General features: G+C 44.0%; 1 protein-coding gene across 8 annotated transcripts in view; it reads left to right on the top strand.

Moving 5' to 3' along the window:
* LOC129829985 (ankyrin repeat and SAM domain-containing protein 1A-like) overlaps nucleotides 1-25,393 on the top strand; it is a 112,688-nt gene that overhangs the window by 67,601 nt on the left and 19,694 nt on the right. For 5 of the 8 annotated variants that reach the window (XM_055892078.1, XM_055892075.1, XM_055892079.1 and 2 more), the window contains 3 exons: nucleotides 15,300-15,344; nucleotides 17,630-17,699; nucleotides 21,916-22,031. In XM_055892078.1, coding sequence (XP_055748053.1) covers nucleotides 15,300-15,344; nucleotides 17,630-17,699; nucleotides 21,916-22,031 — 231 coding nt within the window. The other 3 variants (XM_055892081.1, XM_055892076.1, XM_055892080.1) reach the window with 2 other exon arrangements.

The raw sequence follows: 25,393 nt of genomic DNA, 5'->3' as shown, positions 1-25,393 counted from the left end.
AGGGTACCCGTGTTTACGGAATTGGGGTGATACCTGGTAGGTTCATTGATAATTTGTGTGAGATTGAGGGCATCAAGCTTAGATTGTAGGATGGCTGGGGTGTTAATCATGTTCCAATTTAGGTCGCCTAGCAGCACAAGCTCTGAAGATAGATGGGGGGCAATCAGTTCACATATGGTGTCCAGAGCACAGCTGGGGGCAGAGGGTGGTCTATAGCAGGCGTCAACAGTGAGAGACTTGTTTTTAGAGAGGTGGATTTTTAAAAGTAGGAGTTCAAATTGTTTCGGAACAGACCTGGATAGTAAAACAGAACTCTGCAGGCAATCCTTGCAGTAGATTGCAACACCGCCCCCTTTGGCCGTTCTATCTTGTCTGAAAATCTTGTAGTTAGGGATGAAAATGTCAGAATTTTTGGTGGTCTTCCTAAGCCAGGATTCAGACACGGCTAAAACATCTGGGTTGGCAGAGTGTGCTAAAGCAGTGAACAAAACAAACTTAGGGAGGAGGCTTCTAATGTTAACATGCATGAAACCAAGGCTATTACGGTTACAGAAGTCATCAAAAGAGAGCGCCTGGGGAATAGGAGTGGAGCTAGGTACTGCAGGGCCTGGATTCACCTCTACATCACCAGAGGAACAGAGGAGGAGTAGGATAAGGGTACGGCTAAAAGCTATGAGAATTGGTCGTTTGGAACGTCTAGAACAGAGAGTAAAAGGAAGTTTCTGGGGGCGATAAAATAGCTTCAAGGAATAATGTACAGACAAACGTATGGTAGGATGTGAATACAGTGGAGGTAAACCTAGGTAATGGGTGATGATGAGAGAGATATAGTCTCTAGAAACATCATTGAAACCAGGTGATGTCATCGCATATGTGGGTGGTGGAACTGAGAGGTTGGATATATAGTGAGCAGGGCTAGAGGCTCTACAGTGAAATAAGCCAATAAACACTAACCAGGACAGCAATGGACAAGGCATATTTACATTAAGGAGAGGCATGCTTAATCGAGTGATCATAAGGGTCCAGTGAGTAGAGGTTGGTTGGGGGCACGGCGATCCAGACAGCTGGCCGGATAGCTGGCTATCGGTAGCAAGATAACATAGGATGGAGGTCTGTTTTTATTTTTTTTATTTTTTTATTTTTTTGTCACCTCGTTCGTTTCCCTCGGTAGATTAGTGGGGTTCCGTGTGGTAGAGGGGATCGATCCAATTGGCAAAATAGATATAGTGACCCAGGGGGGAAAAAAAATAAAAAAAACTTTAAAAAAAAAATTGTCCGGTATATTTATTTAGATAGCAGCCGATAAGACAGCTAATAATTCGCAGATGGGTATTCAGAAACATCGCAATGGAAAAGCCTGTTGAAACCACCTCGGACAATTACGTCGGCAGACCAGTCGTGATGGATCGGCGGGGCTCCGTGTCGGCAATAAAGGGTCCAGTCCAATTGGCAAAAGAGGTATTGTAGCCCAATAATTCGCTGGTAGGCCTCTTCGGCTAGCCGGCAGATGGGCCTAGCTCGAGGCTAGCTCAAGGCTAACTGGTGCTTGTTTCGGGACAGATGTATTAGCCAGTAGTAGCCACCTGGTTGCAGCTAGCTAGCGACGATGATCTGGTGTAATTGTCCAGAGCTTGCGTCAGGAATCCGGTGATGTGGTAGAGAAAAAGCAGTCCTATATTCTCTGGGTTGATATCGCGCCTGCAGACTGGCAGGTATTTGCCCGAGCTGAAGCTGGCTGGTGTCCGAGTTAAGGGCGAAGACCGCAGCAGTGGCTAACTGACTACTAGCTAGTAGCTAGTTATCTGGCTAGCTTCTGATTGGGGTCACGGTTCTAAAGTATAAAAAATAGCAGATCCGTACCACATTGGGTGAGGCGGGTTGCGGGAATGTATATTCAGTTCCAAGATGGAAAGTGAAATTAAAATATATACGAAATGTATACAAAAAATACGAGGACTATTTACGCGGGACAAGACGGGACAAGACAAGACAAACACACGTCCGACTGCTACGCCTTCTTCGTTTACAAAAATAACTTATGGGAGCAGCAAATGCTGAGTCTTAAGTTTTAACTTAGATCTTTGACACCTAAGCCTCATAGCCCCCGAGCGGGAGAGGAAAGAAGGCGTAGGCTCAAGTCTGTGTTTTTGGTTGGACAGGTTTCTCAATTTATTTCTTAGATTTTTGCATTCTTCTTCTAACCATTTGCCATTGTTGTTAATTTTCTTAGATTGTCTGCATAGAAATGTTTTGATTTGGTAGGGAAGTTGAAAGGTCAAATATACTGTTTAGGCTTTTTACTGACAAGTTTACACCTTCACTATTGCATTGAAACGTTTTGACCCGGTAGATTTCTAGACTACTTTCCTTCCATCTATAGCATGTCTTAATAGTATGCCGTTTGTTCGGCTTTGATGTCTCATCATTCATCATTGTTCTCTTCAAGTAGACTGTGGGGGGGGGGGGGGGGGGGGGGGGGTCTGCTGTGCTGACTATTACACTCTGACAATGGGAGAGGGAGGAGGGGAAGATAAACTGAAGAGAACAGACTGTTTCACTTTTGTATCGAGACTCCAGTCATAACATTCTGTTTGTACAACTGTTAGACATATTAAACATATTTCATGAAGCTACTGTTCAAATGTTATGCTGTGAACTTCATGAATGCGCCTGTGTCACAGCCATCGTCAAGGTCATTCACCTTCTAAATAGGTACATCGTTTTCCAATATCAAATTACTTCAAATCAAAAACAGTTTATTAGAAGTTGCACAGAATGAACTTTGTCCCATTACTTCAAAGTGCTCTGTCATTCCAGTCCCCTCCTGCAGGCACAGTGTTAGTATTATCAGTGTGGTTCTTCTCTCTGTTGTAGAGCATTTGGTCCCAAGTGGATAATGGGGTCACCAGACTGGAACAGCTGGCCGACTTGAATCTTTAGTTCCCCTGCTGAAACGTTCAGCAATATGACGATACTTTATACCCTCCTAACGATACTGTAGCTCCTGGGACTAGCCTACATTATGAGTGACACAGGAGCCAGATCCGACTCTGTACGCTGTAATCACCCACAGCTTGATTGAACACCTGACCTCATGAAGTCCTGGAGCTGGAAGATGGGATTTAGCCTTTCCTAGAGGCTGCCTGTGGATTAAGTCATGATGCAGTTGTGTGGCGATTGGAAGAGGAGCCGCCACACCACAGCAGCTCCCTACTGATCAGAGCAGCACCAGCTATAATCCTGCAGATGTTATTTCCTGGTCGGCTCTCCCTTATTATACAGTGTATGTCTATTCTCTACAATTAGATATTTAGATCTGAATTGACTGAGCTTAATAACAATGTCACGTTGCCAATCACAACGAAAAGGTAAGGCAAGGATGAAATGTAAACTGAACATTTTGTGTAAATTGAAATCTCGTTACACTGCTCTCCTTAAATGTCTGTCAATGAGAACAGCCTCAATGGATCTGGTTGCGTAATGTAGGAGTTGAACCTAAGCTGCAAAGGAAAGAAGAGGGTTATCCGCTTGGAGACTAGTGTTCCCTTGCCTGTGGCAGGATCTAGTCACAGAGCACCTAAAGATCCTGGGACTAAACACCTCCGTCTGCAACTGGATCCTGGACTTTCTGAATGGCCTCCCCAGGTGGTGAGGGTAGGTAGCAACACATCTGCCACGCTGTTCCTCAACACCGGAGCCCCTCAGGGGTGCGTGCTCAGTCCCCTCCTGTACTCCCGGTTCACCCACGGCTGCATGGCCAGGCACGACTCCAACACCATCATTAAGTTTGTAGACGACACAACAGTGTAAGAGGTCAGAGACCTGGCCGGGTGGTGTTAGAATAACAACCTATCCCTCAACGTAATCAAGATAAAGGAGATGATTGTGGCCTACAGGAAAAGGAGGACCTAGCACGCCCCCATTCTCATTGACGGGGCTGTAGTAGAGCAGGTTGAGAGCTTCAAGTTCCTTTCTGTCCACATCACCAACAAACTAGAATGGTCTAAACACACCAAGACAGTCGTGAAGAGTGCACGACAAAACCTATTCCCCCTCAGGAAACTAAAAAGATTTGGCATGGATCCTCAGATCCTCAAAAGGTTCTACAGCTCCAACATCGAGAGCATCCTAACTTGTTGCATCACTGCCTGGTACGGCAACTGCTCGGCCTCTGACCACAAGGCACTACAGAGGGTACTGCGTACGGCCCAGTACATCACTGGGGCTAAACTGCCTACCACCCAGGACCTCTACACCAGGCATCAGAGGAAGGCACAAAAAATAGTCAAAGACCCCAGCCACCCCAGTCATAGACTGTTCTCTCTGCTACCGCATGGCAAGCGGTACCGGAGCACTTAGTCTAGGACCAAAAGGCTTCTCAACAGCTTTTACCCCCAAGCCATAAGACTCCTGAACAGGTAATCAAATAGCTACCCGGACTATTTGCATTGTAATCTTTTATTTTTATTGGCAAGTCTGAGATGAGGCCTTTTCTTTGCAACTCTGCCTAGAAGACCAGCATCCCGGAGTCGCCTCTTCACTGTTGACGTTGAGACTGGTGTTTTGCGGGTAGTATTTAATAAAGCTGCCAGTTGAGGACTTGTGAGGCATGTGTTTCTCAAACTAGACACTCTAATGTACTTGTCCTCTTGCTCAGTTGTGCACCGGGGCCTCCAGCTCCTCTTTCTATTCTGGTTAGAGTCGGTTTGCGCTGTTCAATTGGCAATTTCTCGCATGGAATAGCCTTCATTTCTCAGAACAAGAATAGACTGACGAGTTTCAGAAGAAAGTGCTTTGTTTCTGGCCATTTTGAGCGTGTAATCGAACCAACAAATGCTGACGCTCCAGATACTCAACTAGTCTAAAGAAGGTCAGTTGTATTGCTTCTTTAATCAGAACAACAGTTTTCAACTGTGCTAACATAATTGCAAAAGGGTTTTCTAATGATCAATTAGCCTTTTAAAATTATAAACTTGGATTAGCTAACACAACGTGCCATTGGAACACAGGAGTGATGGTTGCTGATAATGGGCCTCTGTACGCCTATGTAGATATTCCATAAAAAATCTGTTGTTTCCAGCTACAATAGTCATTTACAACATTAACAATGTCTACACTGTATATCTGATCAATGTTTTTTTATGAACAAAAAATTTGCTTTTCTTTCAAAGTGACCCCAAACTTTTGAACGGTAGTGTACATGTACATATTACCTCAATTAGCCCAACTAACCTGTGCCCCCACACCTGTATATAGCCTCGCTACTGTTATTTTCACTGTCATTTCACAGTTTGTTTTGTATTTCTTTACTTATCTATTGTTTACCTAATACCTATTTTTTACTTTCAAATTGCACTGTTGGTTAGGGCTTGTAAGTAACCATTTCACTGTAAGGTCTACACCTTGTATTCGGTGCACGTGACAATTAAACTTTGATTTGATTTGAGGTGGAGTTGTGTTCCTGTGTGACGGAATCTAAGTAGGTAAGAGGAGACCTTCTGTTGTGTTCAGGGTAGTGGCTTCATTTACGTACTGCAACCTCTTGAGTACCCTGACCTGTTTTGAGTACTTGTACCGCCTATGAGTAGTGGCAGCATTGCTTCATATTTGAACGTTTAAAAGACAATCTCTGTTTTTCTTCACACACCTTTCATGTAAAGGTTTGACGGTTACCAGAGATCTCAGTTCCTTCAACGCCCATTATTGCCGCCTTGTCTGTATTCACAGGCTCCCTGTCGCTCTCTGTCCACCCCCTGAGCCGGAAGGTTGTCAGCTGGTCAGGTAGGATCACTTATTGCAGTGTAGCAGCCCGGAGAGTTGACAGTTTGCTCAACAACCTAGCCGAGGTGAATGCTAATGCAGAAACCCTGAGCTGCATTGTTCAAGATAACAGCCGAACGTTGCCTTTCAACGCATCACTCGGATTAGCATGTAGCCTGTCCGTGATGCATATGTGTGTGTAAGAGAGAGTACGCTATGCAAGTTCTTTCCTTTGGCAAGAAAAAGTTCATTTTCAGATTTTTTTTATGTCCTCGTTTTCATGACTTTTCTTGTTGTCTATTGAATAATTAATAGGGCTGTAATACTCAGTCACCCAGGAGGGGTTGCCCTGGGTTACATTATACCTAACTCATCACCCATTGGATAGTTTTCTTAAAGGTCTAATGCAGGCGTTTTTATCTCAACATCAAATAATTTCTGGGTAAGAATTAAATACCTTACTGTGATTGTTTTCAATTAAAATGGCCCAAAATAAACAAATTGCTTCTTAGCTTGAGAAATTTCTCTTTGCTGAAACTCTGTTCTCGCACTGTTTTCAAGAAAACCTCAAGTACTCGGTCTGCATCAGTGATGGAATGTTTAACAAATGAAAGCAATATTAAGCATAAGTATGTTTTCTAACTTTCCCCATCCTTTGTTTTAGTTATTTAGAAGCCTGTGAATATCCTCTGTAAATAGGTCAGTTTTTAAAGTCTCTCCCTCCCTACTGTTGCTGTGAGGAGCAGCCAGCCTGGCTGCGGGCGGCCATCTTGCTGGTCACGGCTGGCTGCTCTGGAACACTCTACTGAGCTGTGTGACAGCGTGTGGACGAGGGGGTCCCAGGGCACCAAAAAAAGCTATTTCATTGTGTGTCTGGGTCTGCTAACTCCTCCTATTCTAACACCCTCTTCTCTTTACACTCACAGCCTGCCTTTACAGACGAGGAGATTTGACTTGCATGAGGTCTTGGCCTGCGCTTCTGCATTTAAGTGTTTGTGTGTGTTACGGTGTGTGTGTTTAATGCCCATGCTAATGCAGGTTTGTCTCAGTCTTAGGATCATACTGAACATGACAATCCAGGGGATACATTGTGTGTGCCAGTTAGAGTAGACCCACAGATGGGAGGGGATAGAGAGAGAAGAAGAAAGAGAGCGGGAGGGCGACGCATAGACAGAGACTGAGAAGAAAGGGTAGTCATCTAACAGCCCACTTCACTTTTGCTTCATTTTTTGTCCTGCTCCCCACGGATCCCATGGCCACTATGAAGCCAGCTTTTGTGAGTATATTGATTCTCTTTACACAGTGTCTTTCAGTTTTCCATTCATAGGAATTATGTTGTAGCCTACCTCTTTTTTTCATTAATATTAATAATATTGTAACATTTTCTTTTCCATCTTAACTAAGCCAAGGATGTTTTCCTACTTTAGCCAACCTCATTGATCAAGACTTCTGCCTAATCTACTGTGGCATTTTTAAACTCCACAGGCTGTTTTTTGAGAGTATATCAATGTTGCTATGATCTTTTTCTGTGTCTGTTAGCACTCTGTTTGTTTGGAGAGTGTTAAGCTCTTTTCCCAGATTCTCCCTCTGAGGGAGGAGATGGCTAGAGACCCTGTAGAAATAAGAGCGGTAAATCCCCATGCTGTGGGTTAGGACCTGCTGCTGGAATCAAACCAAACTCTGTGTGGTGTGTCATCGCCTGGGGTGACCAATGGAGGGTCACTCTGGGGCATTTGGTGAAGGCTATTGATTGTGCTGTGTACCAGTGTCAGTGTAGATCCCGTGGCACCTGTTCAGAGGGTGTTGTGTTAGTGTTTAGGCCCTTTGAATGGCCTCTCCAGGCCCTGCTCTCGGTGCTAGCTTGCCAATGTGAGGCTCGGCTCCTTGGTCTGGGCACGCTTTCCATGTGGAAGACCTTTATTTTACCTCCAACACACTCTGCCAGCTGGCCCTGGGGCTCGGTGCCTAAGGGCTCTCTCTGTCTTTGTCTCTCTCTCTATCACTCTCTCTCTATTTCCATCTCCCTCCATCTTTCTGAATTTTTTATCTACATCACTCTGACCCCAACCCCACCTGGTAGCTAACCCACTCCCTCCTCAGCTGTTGACCTTTAACACCCCCCCCCCCCCCTGACCTCTGACCTCTTCTCATCCTATCAGGTTGATGGTGCCCATAGACACTAGAGAGCCCCTCTCACAATGGATGTGTCTCTAGGACCTATATATGGATTAAAACCTTCTCTCTTGTCTCAGCTCTGTGTTTGGTTATGAGTATCTATCCCAGTGAGAAGCTTCCTTGGCTGTGTATGTAGGCCTATAGGCCGTACCTTGAGGAACCACCAGGCCGTTATATCCTCTGCTCAGATCAGGATGTATTTACTTAGTCTCACAGTATATTAGACCTGTCTGTCACAGCCAGCCAACTGCAGCTGATTCTTATGTTGGAGGAGGGGTGCCAAAATATCAAGGTTGAATGGTGCTAGCAATGCATTGTGCGTGTGCGTGTGTGTGTGTGTGTGTGTGTGTGTGTGTGTGTGTGTGTGTGTGTGTGTGTGTGTGTGTGTGTGTGTGTGTGTGTGTGTGTGTGTGTGTGTGTGTGTGTGTGTGTGTGTGTGTGTGTGTATACAGCTGTGTGATGTACAGTAATCAATAATTTCTTCCTATTGGCACCTTTCGGGTCCCATGTGCTCTAAGCAGGTGTATTCAGGGTATTGTCCTGAGTCACAGACTGGTAGACCATTACAGAGAGGTACAGGGTTTGGCAGTCAGGTTCTGGAGGGGGAGATAGAATCCAGACATCTCCTCCATGAAAGAATGTAGCATAACATTACTCTAGCATTACTCTCTTTCCCCTGAGAGCCACAGCTCCTAGCCAGATTACCAGACAGCAGCGTATAGCACAGCCACTCAGACAGACAGAGGATGCTGGCTGGGCTGTATTGTCCAAAACTGCTCATTACTGGGAACTGATGACACTCAAGGGTTTTATTCTGCAGGCAAACAGAGAGCCTATAGATCTGAATGAAGCCACAGTCCTGTCATCTTTATCTGGGCAGGCCACACTTAGAGCTTTGTGTGACCACTTTACAGGAGACCTAGCATTCCTCCACAGGGTGATAATTGTCCCAACTCATCAATCTCTCTGTTTAATTGCAACATCAGGTTTGGAAGGGAAGCAATGCAATGTCATTTATGGACACTAGAGTGAGCTAAATTATATTTTACATAAGCTATAAATAGATATTTAGAAAATAATGTCCTCATCCTATGAGAATACCAGTATTCAGGAAGGTATCCTTATTGACCTTTTTGTCTTTTATTCAGCATGATTTATGGTTATGACATCCATTGTTCTCAAATTATTTTATTTCCTTTTCATTCCCAACGCTCCTCCACCCCGAGAGAGTTCTATGTAATAAACCTGTCCTGTTTGAAAAGAAACATCCCTGCTCATGAGTGTCTAACACACATTCTGAAAGTATTCAGACCCCTTTTTCCAAATGTTACAGCCTTATTCTAAAAATGATTAAATTCAGAACAATCCTCAGCAATCTAAACACAAAACCCGATAATGACAAATGATAACAGGTTTTTAGAAAACATAAATACTTTATTTACGTAAGTTTTCAGACCCCTTGCTATGAGACTCGAAATTGAGATCAGGTGCAACCTGTTTCCATTGATCATCCTTGAGATGTTTCTACAACTTGATTGGAGTCCACCTGTGGTAAATTCAATTGAATGAACATGATTTGGAAAGGCACACATCTGTCTATATAAGGTCCTACAGTTGACAGTGCATGTCAGATCAAAAACCAACCCTAGAGCTCCGAGACAGGATTGTTTCGAGGCACAGATCTGGGGAAGGGTACCAAAACATTTCTGAAGAACACAGTGACCTCCATCATTCTTAAATGTAAGAAGTTTGGAACCACCAAGACTCTTCCTAGAGCTGTCCGCCCGGCCAAACTGAGCAATCGGAGGAGACTGGCCTTGGTCAGGGAGGTGACCAAGAACCCAATGGTCACTCTGACAGAGCTCCAGAGTTCCTCTGTGGAGATGGGAGAATCTTCCAGAAGGACAACCATCTCTGCAGCACTCCACCAATCAGGCCTTCATGGTAGAATGGCCAGATGGAAGCCACTCCTCAGTAAAAGGCACATGACAGCCCGCTTGGAGTTTGCCAAAAGGCACCTAAAGACTCTTAGACCATGAGAAACAAGATTCTCTGGTCTGATGAAACCAAGATTGAACTTTTTGTCCTGAATGCTAAGTGTCACATCTGTAGGAAACCTGGCACCATTCCTACTGTGAAACATGGTGGTGGCAGCATCATGCTGTATGGATGTTATTCAGCGGAAGGGATTGGGAGACTAGTCAAGATCGAGGCAAAGATGAACGGAGAAAAGTACAGAGAAATCCTTGATGAAAACCTCCACAGATCGAACATCTCTGGAGAGACATGAAAATAGCTGTGCAGCAATGCTCCCCATCCAACCTGACAGAGCTTGAGAGGATATGCAGAGAAGAATGGGAGAAACTCCCCAAATATAGGTGTGTCAAGCGTGTAGCGTCATACCCAAGAAGACTCAAGGCTGTAATCGCTCCCAAAGGCACTTCAACAAAGTACTGATTAAAGGGTCTGAATTCTTATAGAAATGTGATATTTCCGTTTTTGTGTGTAGATTGATGAGGGTTAAAAAAAAATGTTTTTAATACATTTTAGAATACGGCTGTAACGTAACAAAATGTGGAAAAAGTCAAGGGGTCTGAATACTTTTCGAAGGCACTGTACATAGCCTATCTATCTATAATGGGGGAAGGATCTGTCATTCCATGGTGTTTTCATTGTAAAGAGAACAGTGCCAGTGCCATGGAGGGGACTAGTTAATGAGGAGGGAGGGGCAGAGAGAAAAGAGTGGGATCAAAAAGCTCAGTGAACCCCCCCTATTCCACAGATGGTTCAGGCTAAACCCTCTTGTCCCCTTTCTTTTGAGCATGCATGTGCCTCATCCGTAGTGAGCACACAGAGAGGAGAGCCAGTATGGAGGCTGCCAGTTAAGACCGTATGGAGAACCAGCAGATGGTGATGGGAAAGGTAGTTTAGTCACATCTGTTTCAAATTAGGCTACCTGAATGAGTCAGCCAGCGTGCCAGCCAGCTTGTCGCTTGCTGTCATAGAAGTCCCATTTGCAACCTGCCGCATGTTTTTACAGATTAAAATGTGTTTATGCTTGTTATGCTATGTTCATTTCTGTTTGTGAGCAAGTTTCAAGTTATTGTCACATGCAAAAGTACAGTGAAATGCCTTTCTTACAAGCTCTTTCCCAACAATGCGGTAATCAATATCAGTAGTACTATAAAGTAGAACAAAAACACGAGAAATAAAAACAAGAAAAACACAAGTAAGTAAGCTATACTGCTCAAAAAAATAAAGGGAACACTAAAATAACACATCCTAGATCTGAATGAATGAAATATTCTTATTAAATACTTTTTTCTTTACATAGTTGAATGTTCTGACAACAAAATCACACAAAAATGATCAATGGAAATCAAATTTATCAACCCATGGAGGTCTGGATTTGGAGTCACACTCAAAATTAAAGTGGAAAACCACACTACAGGCTGATCCAACTTTGATGTAATGTCCTTAAAACAAGTCAAAATGAGGCTCAGTAGTGTGTGTGACCTCCACGTGCCTGTATGACCTCCCTACAACGCCTGGGCATGCTCCTGATGAGGTGGCGGATGGTCTCCTGAGGGATCTCCTCCCAGACCTGGACTAAAGCATCCGCCAACTCCTGGACAGTCTGTGGTGCAACGTGGCGTTGGTGGATGGAGCGAGACATGATGTCCCAGATGTGCTCAATTGGATTCAGATCTGGGGAACGGGCGGGTCAGTCCATAGCATCAATGCCTTCCTCTTGCAGGAACTGCTGACACACTCCAGCCACATGAGGTCTAGCATTGTCTTGCATTAGGCGGAACCCAGGGCCAACCGCACCAGCACATGGTCTCACAAGGGGTCTGAGGATCTCATCTCGGTACCTAATGGCAGTCAGGCTACCTCTGGCGAGCACATGGAGGGCTGTGCGGCCCCACAAATAAATGCCACCCCACACCATGACTGGCCCACCGCCAAACCGGTCATGCTGGAGGATGTTGCAGGCAGCAGAACGTTCTCCACGGCGTCTCCAGACTCTGTCACGTCTGTCACATGTGCTCAGTGTAAACCTGCTTTCATCTGTGAAGAGCACAGGGCGCCAGTGGCGAATTTGCCAATCTTGGTGTTCTCTGGCAAATGCCAAACGTCCTACACGGTGTTGGGCTGTAAGCACAACCCCCACCTGTGGATGTCGGGCCCTCATACCACCCTCATGGAGTCTGTTTCTGACCGTTTGAGCAGACACATGCACATTTGTGGCCTGCTGGAGGTCCTTTTGCAGGGCTCTGGCAGTGCTCCTCCTTGCACAAAGGCGGAGGTAGCGGTCCTGTTGCCCTCCTACGGCCTCCTCCACATCTCCAGATGTACTGGCTTGTCTCCTGGTAGCGCCTCCATGCTCTGGACACTACGCTGACAGACACAGCAAACCTTCTTGCCACAGCTCGCATTGATGTGCCATCCTGGATGAGCTGCACTACCTGAGCCACTTGTGTGGGTTGTAGACTCCGTCTCATGCTACCACTAGAGAGAGAGCACCGCCAGCATTCAAAAGTGACCAAAACATCAGCCAGGAAGCATAGGAACTGAGAAGTGGTCTGTGGTCACCACCTGCAGAACCACTCCTTTATTGGGGGTGTCTTGCTAATTGCCTATAATTTCCACCTGTTGTCTATTCCATTTGCACAACAGCATGTGAAATTTATTGTCAATCAGTGTTGCTTCCTAAGTGGACAGTTTGATTTCACAGAAGTGTGATTGACTTGGAGTTACATTGTGTTGTTTAAGTGTTCCCTTTATTTTTTTGAGCAGTGTATATACAGGATCAGTTCCAGGGTCAGTGCCAGTAAGCTACAGTACCAGTCATTAGTTTGGACACACATATCATTCCAGGGTTTTTCTTTATTTTTAATATTTTCTACATTGTAGAATAATAGTGAAGACATCAAAACTATGAAATAACACATATGTAATCATGTAGTAACCAAAAAAATATATTTGAGATTCTTCAAAGTAGCCACCCTTTTCCTTGATGACAGTTTTGCCCACTCTTGGCATTCTCTCAACCACCTTCATGAGGTACAGTAGTTACCTGGAATGCATTTCAATTAACAGGTGTGCCTTGTTAAAAGTTAATTTGTGGAATTTCTGTCGTTAATGCGTTTGAGCCAATCAGTTGTGTTGTGACAAGGTAGGGGTGGTATACAGGACATAGCCTTATTTGGCAAATGACCAAGTCCATATTATGGCAAGAACAGATCAAATAAGCAAACAGAAATGATCAGTCCATCATTACTTTAAGACATGAAGGTCAGTCAATCTGGAAAATTTCAAGAACTTTGAACGTTTCTTCAAGTGCAGTCGCATAAACCATCAGGCGCTATGATGAAACTGGCTCTCATGAGGACCGCCACAAGAAAGGAAGACCCAGAGTTACCTCTGCTTCAGAGGACAAGTTCATTTAGAGTTTTCAGCCTCGGGAATTGCAGCCCAAATAAATGCTTCAGAGTTCAAGTAACAGACACATCTCAACATCAACTGTTCAGAGGAGACTGTGTGAATGAGGCCTTCATGGTCGAATTGCTGCAAATAAACCACTACTAAAGGACACCAATAATAAGAAGAGACTTGCTTGACACACGGGCAATGTACATTAAACCGGTGGAAATATGTCCTTTGGTCTGATCAGTCCAAATTTTTGGTTCCAACCGCTGTGTCTTTGTGAAACAGATGATCTCAGCATGTGTGGGTCCCACCATGAAGCATGGAGGAGGAGGTGTGATGGTGTGTGTGTGCTTTGCTGGTGACACTGTCAGTGATTTATTTAGAATTTAAGGCACACTTAACCAGCATGGCTACCACACCATTCTGCAGTGATACGCCATCCCATCATTTGTTTTTCAACAGAACAATGACCCAACACACCTGCAGGCTGTGTAAGGTCTATTTGACCAAGAAGGAGAGTAATGAAGTGCGGCATCAGATGACCTAGCCTCCACAATCACCCGACCTCAACCCAAATGAGATGGTTTGGGATGAGTTGGACCACGGAGTGAAGGAAAAGAAGCCAACAAGTGCTCAGCATATTTGGGAACTCCTTCAAGACTGTTGGAAAAGCGTTCCAGGTGAAGCTGGTTGAGAGAATGCCACAAATTAACTTTTAACAAGGCACACCTGTTAATTGAAATGCATTCCAGGTAACTACCTCTTGAAGCTGGTTGAGAGAATGCCAAGAGTGTGCAAAGCTGTCATCAAGGCAAAGGGTGGCTACTTTCAAGAATCTCAAATATAAAATATTTTTTGTTAGTACATGATTTCATGTGTGTTATTTCATAGTTTTGATGGCTTCCCTATTATTCTACAATGTAGAAAATAGTTTTAAAAAACAACCCTGGAATGAGTAGGTATGTCCCTTTTGACTGGTAGAGTATATACAGGATCAGTTCCAGTATCCGTTCCAATACAATATTTGTAATGTTCAGGGATACTGGAGTGATAGAGGTAGATATTTATAGGGGTAAGTTGATTATGCATCAGGATGTATGATAAACAGAGTAGCAGGAGCTTGTGTGTGTGTGTGTATGTGTGTGAGTGTGTAGAGTCCTGTGAGTGTGCATAGTGTCAGTGAAAAATGTTAATAGAAGGGTCAAGCAAGATTTCCGGGCCTACCTTCAGCTCCAGTATTGTTCTAAATGGCAGAAAAGACAAACCGTTTTTGACACCTGAAGTGTAAAACCCTCAGTAAAACGAGAGCTATCTCTGATGGTACTGCATGGAGAGGTGTGTGGGTGTTTCTAATAGAGCTGTGTGACTCATCCAGTTCCTAATTTGTCTAGGGTGAGGCTGGTTCTGGAGTGTGTTGCTCCTCAGTGTAGGGAGATGTCAAATTTTGAGATCGGATAGAGCAGGAAATGGATCAAATTCTTTTTTATCTTTTCACACCGTGCATCGAAATGAAAATGAAGTGTCTTTCTTGCAGGATTAACTTTGAAAATGAATAAGGGAAAAGGAAACTTCAAAAGAGTAATACACACGCGTGCACACACACACGCTTCAGCTCTTTAAATGATCAGCCGGATGGCTGCATGATGCTAGTTCATAGTTTACAACAACAAAAAGTGTAATTCTGCAATGATCTGGGCATCGCTTATCAACAAAGTATTTTCACAATTGCAGTTCGGTTCTTGATGCAGGATGTTCTCCTTTTCAATGAGGATGTTTGTCATGGCCATATGGAATTTTGTTTTATGTTTTCCATTTTGAATGTTCTTCAAATGTAAGAAGTCAGGTCTGGTCTCACACATTTTGCTCTGCTGGGCCAAAACATTAGAATGTGGAAATGAAAACCAAACAACAACCTGACTCTCTCCCAGCAGATGCCTCCCACACTACCTCCTCGGAGACCTCAGTCCTCTGAAAGTGTAAGAGAGCACGTCCTTCATATATCTCCGTTGGTGTTTATTTTGGTCCTGTGGTACTCTTCTCTTTCTGGTGTGTGTCTTTCCTCTTCTTCTTGGTCCTTCTTATTGATGGAGGTGAATACGATTGTTATTTTTTGGGAATAACCTTTTTGTGAGACTCTTGTTACTCTAACGATCTAACCTTTTAGTCTGTTGTTCACTGCTTTGTCTGTAAGGCAAGACCCCTACCTAAGTAGGCTCCATTGCTTGACCTTTCATAGTCAACTTCTTTTATTGCGCCAATTGTTAGCTACCTCTTCCCATGATGATCAAACCGTGATCACTCTGAATGCTAATTTCCACAATCTTTTTGCTGGGAAATATACATAGACTGACTGCTCACCAAGTGTCAAACTGACTAAGCTATCCAGTTAAAGTCATTTCCAAGGTAGCCCTCTCATGTGGAATTGGGACTAATGCATTTCATTCTCCTACTTTTAAATGTAAGGTTACATAATAGAGGCCAGGCCTGTTCTTTGTGCATTGACCTGAGAAACTGGCAATCACATTTCATTATACTGGTCCGATGTGTATAATGTGGGATTACTTCCCATCTCTTCCTTTAGTTCTAGTGGTTGAGAATGGTAGATAGTATTATTAAGTTGTTAACAAGAGTTTATATAAGGCTTCCTGTTCTCCTAGTGCCTCCAGGCAGCAGCATGCAGTGTCTACCAGAGGCAGGGCTCTACATTGTGACCATTGTACTTGCATATGCGCCTAAATATTTTCCTCTGCGACCTGGAATTTTAATTTAGGAGCAGCAGTGCGCCTAGCGAAATTAAGGATTTTAGCTTTAATATCTCACATATTTACCATTGTGCTCCTAAATGTCTTTGCGTGCGCCGACATTTTTTTACTTAGGCGCACAGGTGCACCTTGTAGAAAAGGTCAGCGTAGAGCTGAGAGGTCAAATCACACATGCTGACGCAGTGGCCCATAGCTAGTCTCTGCACTGCATCTAACTTCTCACCTGGATAGAGACCAGGCTTTTTCATAAACTATAAAGTGCTCTAGGTAGTGAAATTCCATTGCTTTTAGAGTTTTACCCTTTTTCTTTACAACTGTGCAAAGCACTGTTGACATTTACATCAAAACCCTACAATTATTCCTGTGTGAAATGACATCTCTCCTTGAAAATGATCACTGATTGAATTAAGTGTCAGTCATGTGGAACAACCATCTGTTCCAAACTATGAAAAGGGGCCTCATGTAAAGAATAGAGCCTGTCTCTCATGACGGAGCACATTTGTCCTGCAAGTGGAGACTCAAGTGTTTGGGGGACACTGTGATAGTGGCTGACAGCTCTGACAGCAGTGTTTGTTGGTCGTCTGTCTCTGCCCTTGGTCCACGGAAGTAGAATGAGGGATTCTATTTCTCATGTTGGGTCGGCCTGTCTGGTGTGTGACATTTTTAATCTTTCTGCTCTACGGCCTGTTGATACTGCTGCTTCGCTGTTGAATGAGTGTGAGGGAGATGGGTTTGGGACAGGTGTGTGTGTTTCTGGTCTTATGCGGATTCATGGTGAATTATACCTTATCAGAGTACCTGGGCATCATCTATAGTTGGATGATGGATGAGATGGGGGAGGTGTGTTCTGTGTGTGTTAGAGGCATGCTTCGTTGGGGAATAATCAATAACAAGTCCTCTTGGGTTTGGATCGATTGCCATATTTCTGTCGTATATTTAGAAAGGAGAAGGAAGGAAACAGAGTTCTCTGAAGTAGGGAAATAATAGCTCCATCATATGCAGCCCCAGTTCTTTTCCTCTAACCAAATGTGTCTTCTTTCCTGTTGAATTCTGATTCTGTTTGACATCAGGTACTCTAAATGAATTAATGAAAGAATGGCTCACTGGCTGCTGCTGTGATATCGAGCCTAGCTACATTGTTACAATGTTTTGGCTGCAGGCTGCAAAGGCTCATAAGAAAGAAATGTTGAAATTAAATTAATTAGACTGCCCTGCAGTCCCTCTAAAAATGAAGTTGTAACATGATACTCAGATGTGTAGTCATTTTTGATCAATTCTTAATAACATTTCTATGTATTGGTTAGCCCATTCTCTTCTGTCAGCCCACAGGTCTTAGACAAGTCTGGTCAGCAACATTAGGCATTATTTAAGGGTACATTAAGGGTTACTGTACTGCAGTGTGGGATTCAATGCATGTGGGTAACTCTTGTCCTTTTGCTGAGAGGTGTGGCAGCCATCTTGTCTTTCCCTCTGACACTCTGCTCTGTTCCTCTCCTCAGATTGAGAAGATCATGACGCTGATTGGCGCAGGCATCGATTTCTCCAGAGACCAGCAGTACGCTACCCCAGGTACTGTAAGATGACAGTCCCCTGACCCAAAGCATTTTACGTAACTTAACATGCAGTATTATCATAGCATATGCAATGCATCCACTTACTCTGCTTAGTGAACATGGTACAGGTTACATTTCCCCTGTCACTTTTATTTAAGAACATCCCAACCTAATGTCAACTTTTATTTCCCTGGTCTACTATTGAAACTCTCTCTTTCTGGTTAAGACTCCCATGATCCATCTTTCCAAAGTCGAGCTTTGTATTATCTTTCCTATAGTCAGTTCTGCGTGTTGTTGGGTATAAAGATAATAAATACATTTATTTCGTCTTTATCTTCCTTTACCATCTTGTGTAATACATTCCATCCCAGTTAGAATGGTGTGCTCTGTGATTCCAACAATGTGTCCCTGGTGCTATAAGGTAAAACCTTTTCATTACACGCCTGGCTATTTTGGCCGAGATAATTCAACAAGTATATATTTTTTTCCAGAATGTTCCATTTCACTGCTTTCTGTTTTCTCCAAAGCCATGTCGATTAGTCTTTATAAAGTATGTAATTCAGTTGGCATTGTTGTTCATGCCTTGGCATCCTATTTGTGCTTGTGTGTGTCTTTTAGGCATTATGTTAGGGGACCCACCACCACCACTTCATGTGTATGCTGTTGGGGCTTTGTAATGGTCCCTGGAGACCAGTCATTTGAGCCATGTGAATAGCTTAAAGCTGGGGAACTGAAAGATACTGTAAATACATGAATCATGATACCCACACTGACGGCATATAGGGAAGGGGGATACCTAGTCTGAATGCATTCAACCAAAATGTGTCTTCCGCATTTAAACACGAACCCCTTGGAATCAGAGAGTATGTGGGAAGGGATGAATGGGTTGATGTTAGTGATGACTGAGTCGGACACAAAAATGTACCATCCGGGAGGCAGCTGGCTCTTTGAATAGCACACAAGAGGGACCTGTTATAATAGTGGGTGACCAGAGATTACATTACTACCAGTGAAGGACATGGCCATATTTTGAATGTAGATTAATAGTTGAGTTTATTCAGCCATTGTTAGAAATGACTTTCAACAATTCCCAGTGTGTTCTATGTAACCTAAGTAGAAGGTTTACTGTAAGGACATGAATCCATTGGCTCACACTGTGGCTGTCCTTGGTTTAAGGCTGTCAGACACTGTTTTCTGACCCAGATTGGTACATCACTTCTGCCAAAATGTCTTCACTGGGGGTCCGACACTGCACCCCCCACTCGCTGGTTTTGCCCTCGTTTTCTTTGTGGCTGTAGAACAATATGGCTAAATTTGGAAGGGACAAAGTGTATTTCCGTGAATTGGATTTACTATAGACCCATTTTAACAGATATCTGTGCAGTCACAGGATTATGTGCACTGAATATACCACCTATGTTAGCCTAAAGTACAGTCTGCTACTCTCCTGTAAAGCTGGCCTGTCCTTTAGCTCTGATGGATAGTCACTCAGGGACCAGGGGACTGTGGTAGTGAACCAGAACCATGGCCTCCATTCCTGTCAGCCTCCTCCTCCTCTCCACAACATGCTGCTTCTTTACAGTCACAGAAGGGAGATGAACCAGCGTTGAACGTTAAGCCAACGGCTATGTTCCATTGAAGAAAGAGAAAGAAAGGAAAACCGTTGGCGTTATTGCATTCTGGCAGTTTTTCACTTGTTTGTTGTGGTCTGCATTTGGAGTGAGCTGTTAAAATATTAAGAGGCATGTATTTCAGGGAATGAGCTCATTTCACCTTGCAAACTTGCATTAAGGCAAGAATAAGGCAAGCCCAGTGCAGTAAAGCTGTTGCCCAGGGCGACTTCTGCTGCTCTCCGTGGGCTGTTTGGGTTGTTAGCCTTGCTCTGTGAGCCTAAAGCACATTTTCCACCAGCCACACCCCTTAGCACCATCTCAATGAGTTGACTGTCATGGGATCATGGGACCTGCTGCTAGGAAAGGCTTCTTTGAGAAAGGACAGAAAAGTCTTTCTGTTGCACACCATGTGAAAAGACACTTCTCTCTTCTGATTGAGTTCAGTGTATTCCTTCTCCACAGTGGTGGTGGTAGATAGCGGCGGAGCTGTGAAGTTCCCCATTGCTGGTCCCTATAGAACCTGTACCAAGTCCCTGTCCTATTCTTCTCTGCTGGCAGATGGAGAGATATAGAAAGAAAAAAGAAAGGGATAGTGATCAAAAGATCAGGGACTAACAGAGAACAAGTGAAAGCAGTGAGGGACAGGGTTCCCTGTAGCTGAAAGGAATGGCAGCAGTTCACACTCACAGACAATGAACAGCAGCCCTGTGGTGTCTCAGAGAAAGAGAGAAGGAGAGAGGGGAGGGAAAGGGAGGGGGAGGGAGTAATGGATGAAGAGCAAGCGAGTTGGGAGTCGGGAGTCAGAGAGAGCGAGAGAGAGGAATCGCAGGCAGTAGTACTTTGAACAGTCCAGACAATGGAAGGACACCACTCAGAGCATCTCTAGGATTGTGTGTGGACCGTCCGTTTGCCTGAACACCTTGAGTGGAGTATCTGAGTTAAAGCAGAAGGGAGCTGCCTGCCGTTAGACTCGAGGAGTGACAAGCAGACTGTGTGCCTGGAGAGCTGCGGTCTCAAAGCTTTCATGCCGGCAGCATAGGAGTTTAACCTGGAGACTTGCAGCAGGTCTTAAAAGCCGCGTGAAGTAGTGGACTCTGGATACTTGCTAGATTTGTTCCTAATCTGAAGTGTACTGGCTGTGGACAGGACTGAAGTGTGTGTGTGCTGTGAGGACTAAAGTGTGTGTGTACAGTATGTTCTGTGTAGAATGACAGGATCAGCACTCTGGGTACACTCTGACAGGACAGGGTCAGGGGTTGTAGTAGCGTTTCTATAGGTTAACAACGTATTGGTTACGTTAGATTGTTTTGCATTAGATATCTCTGTATTGATGACTTAAATCTACTGTATCTATTACATCATTTCGGCACAGAAATAATTGATTCTCAAGATTGGCCTGGAAGCAGTGAGTGGCCTATTTAAATATTGAAATGATTTGCAGTTAATTTGAAGGATACTAGACCAACTGTTTGAGTGGTGATGGCAGATGGCTGCACAGGGGGACAGATTATTTTTGCTGGAAAGTTTTAATATTCAGCTTTGAGTTAAATGAATGATGTTGATCCCAAGTCATGCAAGCTTGTGACCATTTACAGCCTAAATCGTTCGGATTAACTCAAAGGTGCATGTTTTGAGTTAGCGTTGATCAGAATTAGTTACTTCATGTATTAGATTAAGTAGTTTACAGGTCCAGAGTGAATGCCCCATCTCAGCACTTACCCATCCCACTCAAGTGTTTTCTGTTTCAGGATTCACATGTAGACATTGAGTTAATTCTAAGCACAGCTAGTAACCTTGATTGATTCATCATAGCCATCTAAAGCTAATTACTGTCACTCTGTTTTCAATTATCACCGCTGTCTGTCATTCCTCTCTGCCACCATGGGTTTCCTGATTCACACATGTAATCCAGGTGGGAGACTCCTGCCTGGTGCGAGTGTGATCTGCTGACCGTGTGGAGAAGTGGCGAGAAACTGTGATGGGCCACGGATGAACTGTCTCAATCATTCTTCTCCTGCTGCTCCGTGCGAGTTCTAAAGAACTTTTCTCTGGGAGAGAAACCCCCCAACTGCTGTGATACGCTTCTCTCTCGTTTGAGATCCTCTCCCTCATAAACAACTGGAGCAAATTAGTGGGAGGAGGAATCAGCAAGCTTGCAACTTTAGACAGAATAGCCTATTTCCTGTTTCAAGGGAACTCATCTTGTGTAAATAGAATGTAATATATGGAGCGTTTTTGTCTAAGCAGAACAATGTTACATGTGTGGCTGTTCTCGACTCTGTTGAATGTATTTCTGGTTTTGAGCTGGTAACCAGAGCAGAGTGGACACAGCACTCTAGCTGTTAACTAGGAGAGGGGACCAGAAGCCCCTCGCCCCCTGAGACCCAGTGGTCTTTAACTCGATCCCAGGTGAAAGTGGTTTGGCCCCTGCTGTTGTGCGGGAGCCAACGCCTGCCCACTGTGGTGCCACCGTCACGCTGTCTCCCCTGCCCTCGTGGTGCTGGTGCGCTAGGTTCTGCTGGCCCAGGATGATGTGGCAGTGCCATGTGTCGTCGTCGGAGTGCCGCTGCTACCGGCTCAAAGGCTTCTCCCTGCTCAAGCGCTTCCCTCTGTCTGCAGGTGGGGCGGCTGGGCGGCTGCTGGACCAGCCAGTGGGAGACTGGCTGGAACACGTGGGGCTGCCGCAGTACGAGAGCAAGCTGCTGCTCAATGGCTTTGACGACCTGCACTACATGGTGAGTCAATCTCACACACACAAACGCACCCCTCCTTCCTCTCTCGCTGTCTCTCTCTCTCTCGCTCTCTCCTTATCCTCTTAATTGTACCTACCTCTCACTCCTTTGGGGGCTAATCTGGGGCTGTCTCACCCCCGCTTCCTATCTCACTGCCTCTTTCTCTCATCTGTCTATTATTTTGTTCTGCCTGCCTACCTCCTTTCAAAGTCAGTCAGACCTCAGAGAATCAGTCTCCTCTTCTTCCTTCAGTTGGTATTAATCAAGTATCGATGCAGCCATCCATTAGCCTAAGCAGATCCCATTAGCTTTCCCTGTAAATTCCAATTTACTGAACCCCCCCTGAGATCCCTGCCTCCCCTTTTCATTCAATCACATGTTCCTGATTCTCCTCTGTGCAATAAGACCCAGGTCCTCAAGGGGTCCTGTCCTTCCTTGTGTGATGTCTTTGTCAGAGATCTCATTCACGTCAGGAAACTTTTGAAGAATTGCCGTTTCTTCATTCACACTGGTTAAAGCCTATGTTGCGTAATTGATTGCATCATTGTGTTTCATGATTTAAGCTTCATCTTGAAAAGAATTGAAAAGGGTGTTTATGTATGTAATGTCACCAAATATTCCATGCAATTTTCCTCATTGGATAATTGAATACAGTTAATCAAATTCCCTGCTCAGATTACATGTGCTGTACAGTGTTGAGGCATGCATCATCTCATTGGAAAGGTCACCTTTTAGCATTGCCCTTCTGACAGGACTGGAGCAGTTGGTTGGTTTGATGCTTGGAGGTTGATTTATTGGGTCCCCTCCTCAGTGGCTGTCTGATTAGATGATGTTCACATGGTTGGTGACATTGGCATCGAATCCCCTTAATGTGGTGTTCCTGTTTACTAAATTACTCTGTAAACGAAATTAACGAAAGCAATTAAAGATGAAAATACCAGTGAACCCCCTAGGCTCCCTCACCCTCTCTCTCTCTCACACTATTTCTAACACACACACTGACAGTCAGTCACAACTGCTGTGAATAAATGACTGTTAAATATTTCCAAGGACAGTGCCGTGATTAATAAAGAGCCGCAGCCAAGAGCACACCACAGCACTGCAGATGGAGCAGATAGGGTTTCAAAGAGAGGGTATATTACTGGAAACTTTACCAGTAAACTACCAGAGGGTATATTACTGGAAACTTTACCAGTAAACTACCAGAGGGTATATTACTGGAAACTTTACCAGTAAACTACCAGAGGGTATATTACTGGAAACTTTACCAGTAAACTACCAGAGGGTATATTACTGGAAACTTTACCAGTAAACTACCAGAATCTTGATATTTTTCAAGGATTTTATGTAATCTATCACAAGACATCTAGTGGCCCTTTTGTGTACTTGAAATTATCACAGGTGTCTGTAATTATCTCTAGCCCACTGTGTGGCCTTATCATAAGTCAAATATTTGAAATAATTAAATAACATGATTTTAAGTAAAACATATATTGACAAAGCGGTAAAACATTATCCTAAATATAAACCATCAACTCAGTGAATACCATTATTTTTTTATACACACTTTTATTTATTTCACTATGTCAATATGTATTTGTTGTCAATGTTTTGGCATGAAACTGGGGGCAGTTGCGAAATAAGTCAATAGTTGGAAGAGTTGCAGAGTTAATAGAAAATAATGCCATTGTTAAGATTTTTTCATTAATTAGGCTATATTCTATTGAACCATATGGTTTATCTACTAGAAACTCATGGACAATATGGACACATATAAACAATGAATACTATATATGAAGATATATATATTTTAAAGTTATTCAAGTATACATTACCAAAGTTATGATAGATTGCCATAGATTTTCTCTTAATTACCAAAATTACATAAAATTCCTGTAACTTTGGTAAATTAACGGTAGCTTTGCAACCCGAGTCAGGGTTGAGCGAGGGGGACAAGGAAAGGCTTAATACTCAAGAGGTATCTGTGCCGAACAGAAAGCTGCACAGTTCACACAAAACCTATTCAGCCTGTTCACAAGTTCAACACAACCTGTGTTATCACGCAGCTGTCAGCAGTTATGTGTTTGATGCCATTATTACTGTTGGGAGCCCCATTGTGCCTAACTCTCACCTTACAGCTGCTCAGCCACACTTCCACAGTCTCACATTCTTTCACTCACAATCAGTTGGCTGCCTGAGTACCAGCTGCTGCCTCACCATAATTGAACTATATGTCAATAACCGGTGGGTTGGTGTTATTGTGATGTTGCCAGGCTGACAAGGGTTATCCAGCCCCCGATGTGCTGCGTGGTTGTTTTCCAGCCATGATGGGTTTTAGCAGCTTCAGTAATGATTGATGGAGGAGAGGATGGAGGTCTCTACTGGCCAGGCAGAAGAGTAGTCTGTTGGGCCGGGAGCTGTAAATTAGAGAGCCATGTTGTGTCAGAATGAAGATGTCCCTCCTCACCTAGGCTTAACTCTCTATCCTACACACACACACACCTTCCCTGAAGAGTTCCCTCAAAAGAGTTGGTGTCTGTGTTCTTCTGTCTGTGTGTGGGCGTGCGAGAGAATATTTAGAGGGTACTTCCCCCCTTAAAATATCTACAGTGACAGTCACAGGTGCTGAATGTGTCCTTCCCCACAAATGATGCATCATTTGAACACTCAGAGCGTTGGTAAAGTCTTCTCCAGACAGTGAAGGTCAATGGGAAATGTTGATTGTTTGCTATGATTACAGTCAATTACGTTAGCGGGCGGTCATCAATTGTAGCCTACCGAGTGAGTCTCTGAGAACAGAGAGAACAGACTGCCTTCCCTTGTTTTCCTTTTATTCCCTGATTGTTTGTATCCTCCTTCAGTGGTTTAGATGTACCCTTGTACAGCAGACACTAACTAGACTTTGTGTTTAATTAACGCCAATCTGATGTATTATCCAGCTCTGCGGTGTACTTTGGATAAAAGTCAGCATTGGCATCAACACAACCTTGGAGGCAGCAGCCTGACCAGGAGCAGCTTGGCCTGGGTTTATGATCCTGACCTGCCCCTGGCCTTGTCTATACTGCCACTTTGGTTTAATGGCTGAATGGACCAGCTGTGTCAGAGTGGATACGCTACATGAAAATGCACCTGCTATGATTATCTTTAATGAACTACTACATCATGGGAGCATACTCTGCATATGCCAGCGAATTACAGATCATTCTCCAGTGGGATTTTAAAGGGCTGAGTCGTTTACATTTTCTCTCACCTCCTGATTGGTTTATTTCTCTGGGTTTCTGCACAATCCATGATCAGCATTTTGAAATCCTAACGCACAGAGAGACAAGTTTGTATAGAGTGTCTAGATTCTGGAGCTTGCGGGA

Source organism: Salvelinus fontinalis, chromosome 31, assembly GCF_029448725.1.
Source record: "Salvelinus fontinalis isolate EN_2023a chromosome 31, ASM2944872v1, whole genome shotgun sequence".
Lineage (NCBI taxonomy): Eukaryota > Metazoa > Chordata > Actinopteri > Salmoniformes > Salmonidae > Salvelinus > Salvelinus fontinalis.
Note: the sequence above shows the minus strand (reverse complement) of the source record. Positions and strands in the feature narration are given on the sequence as shown.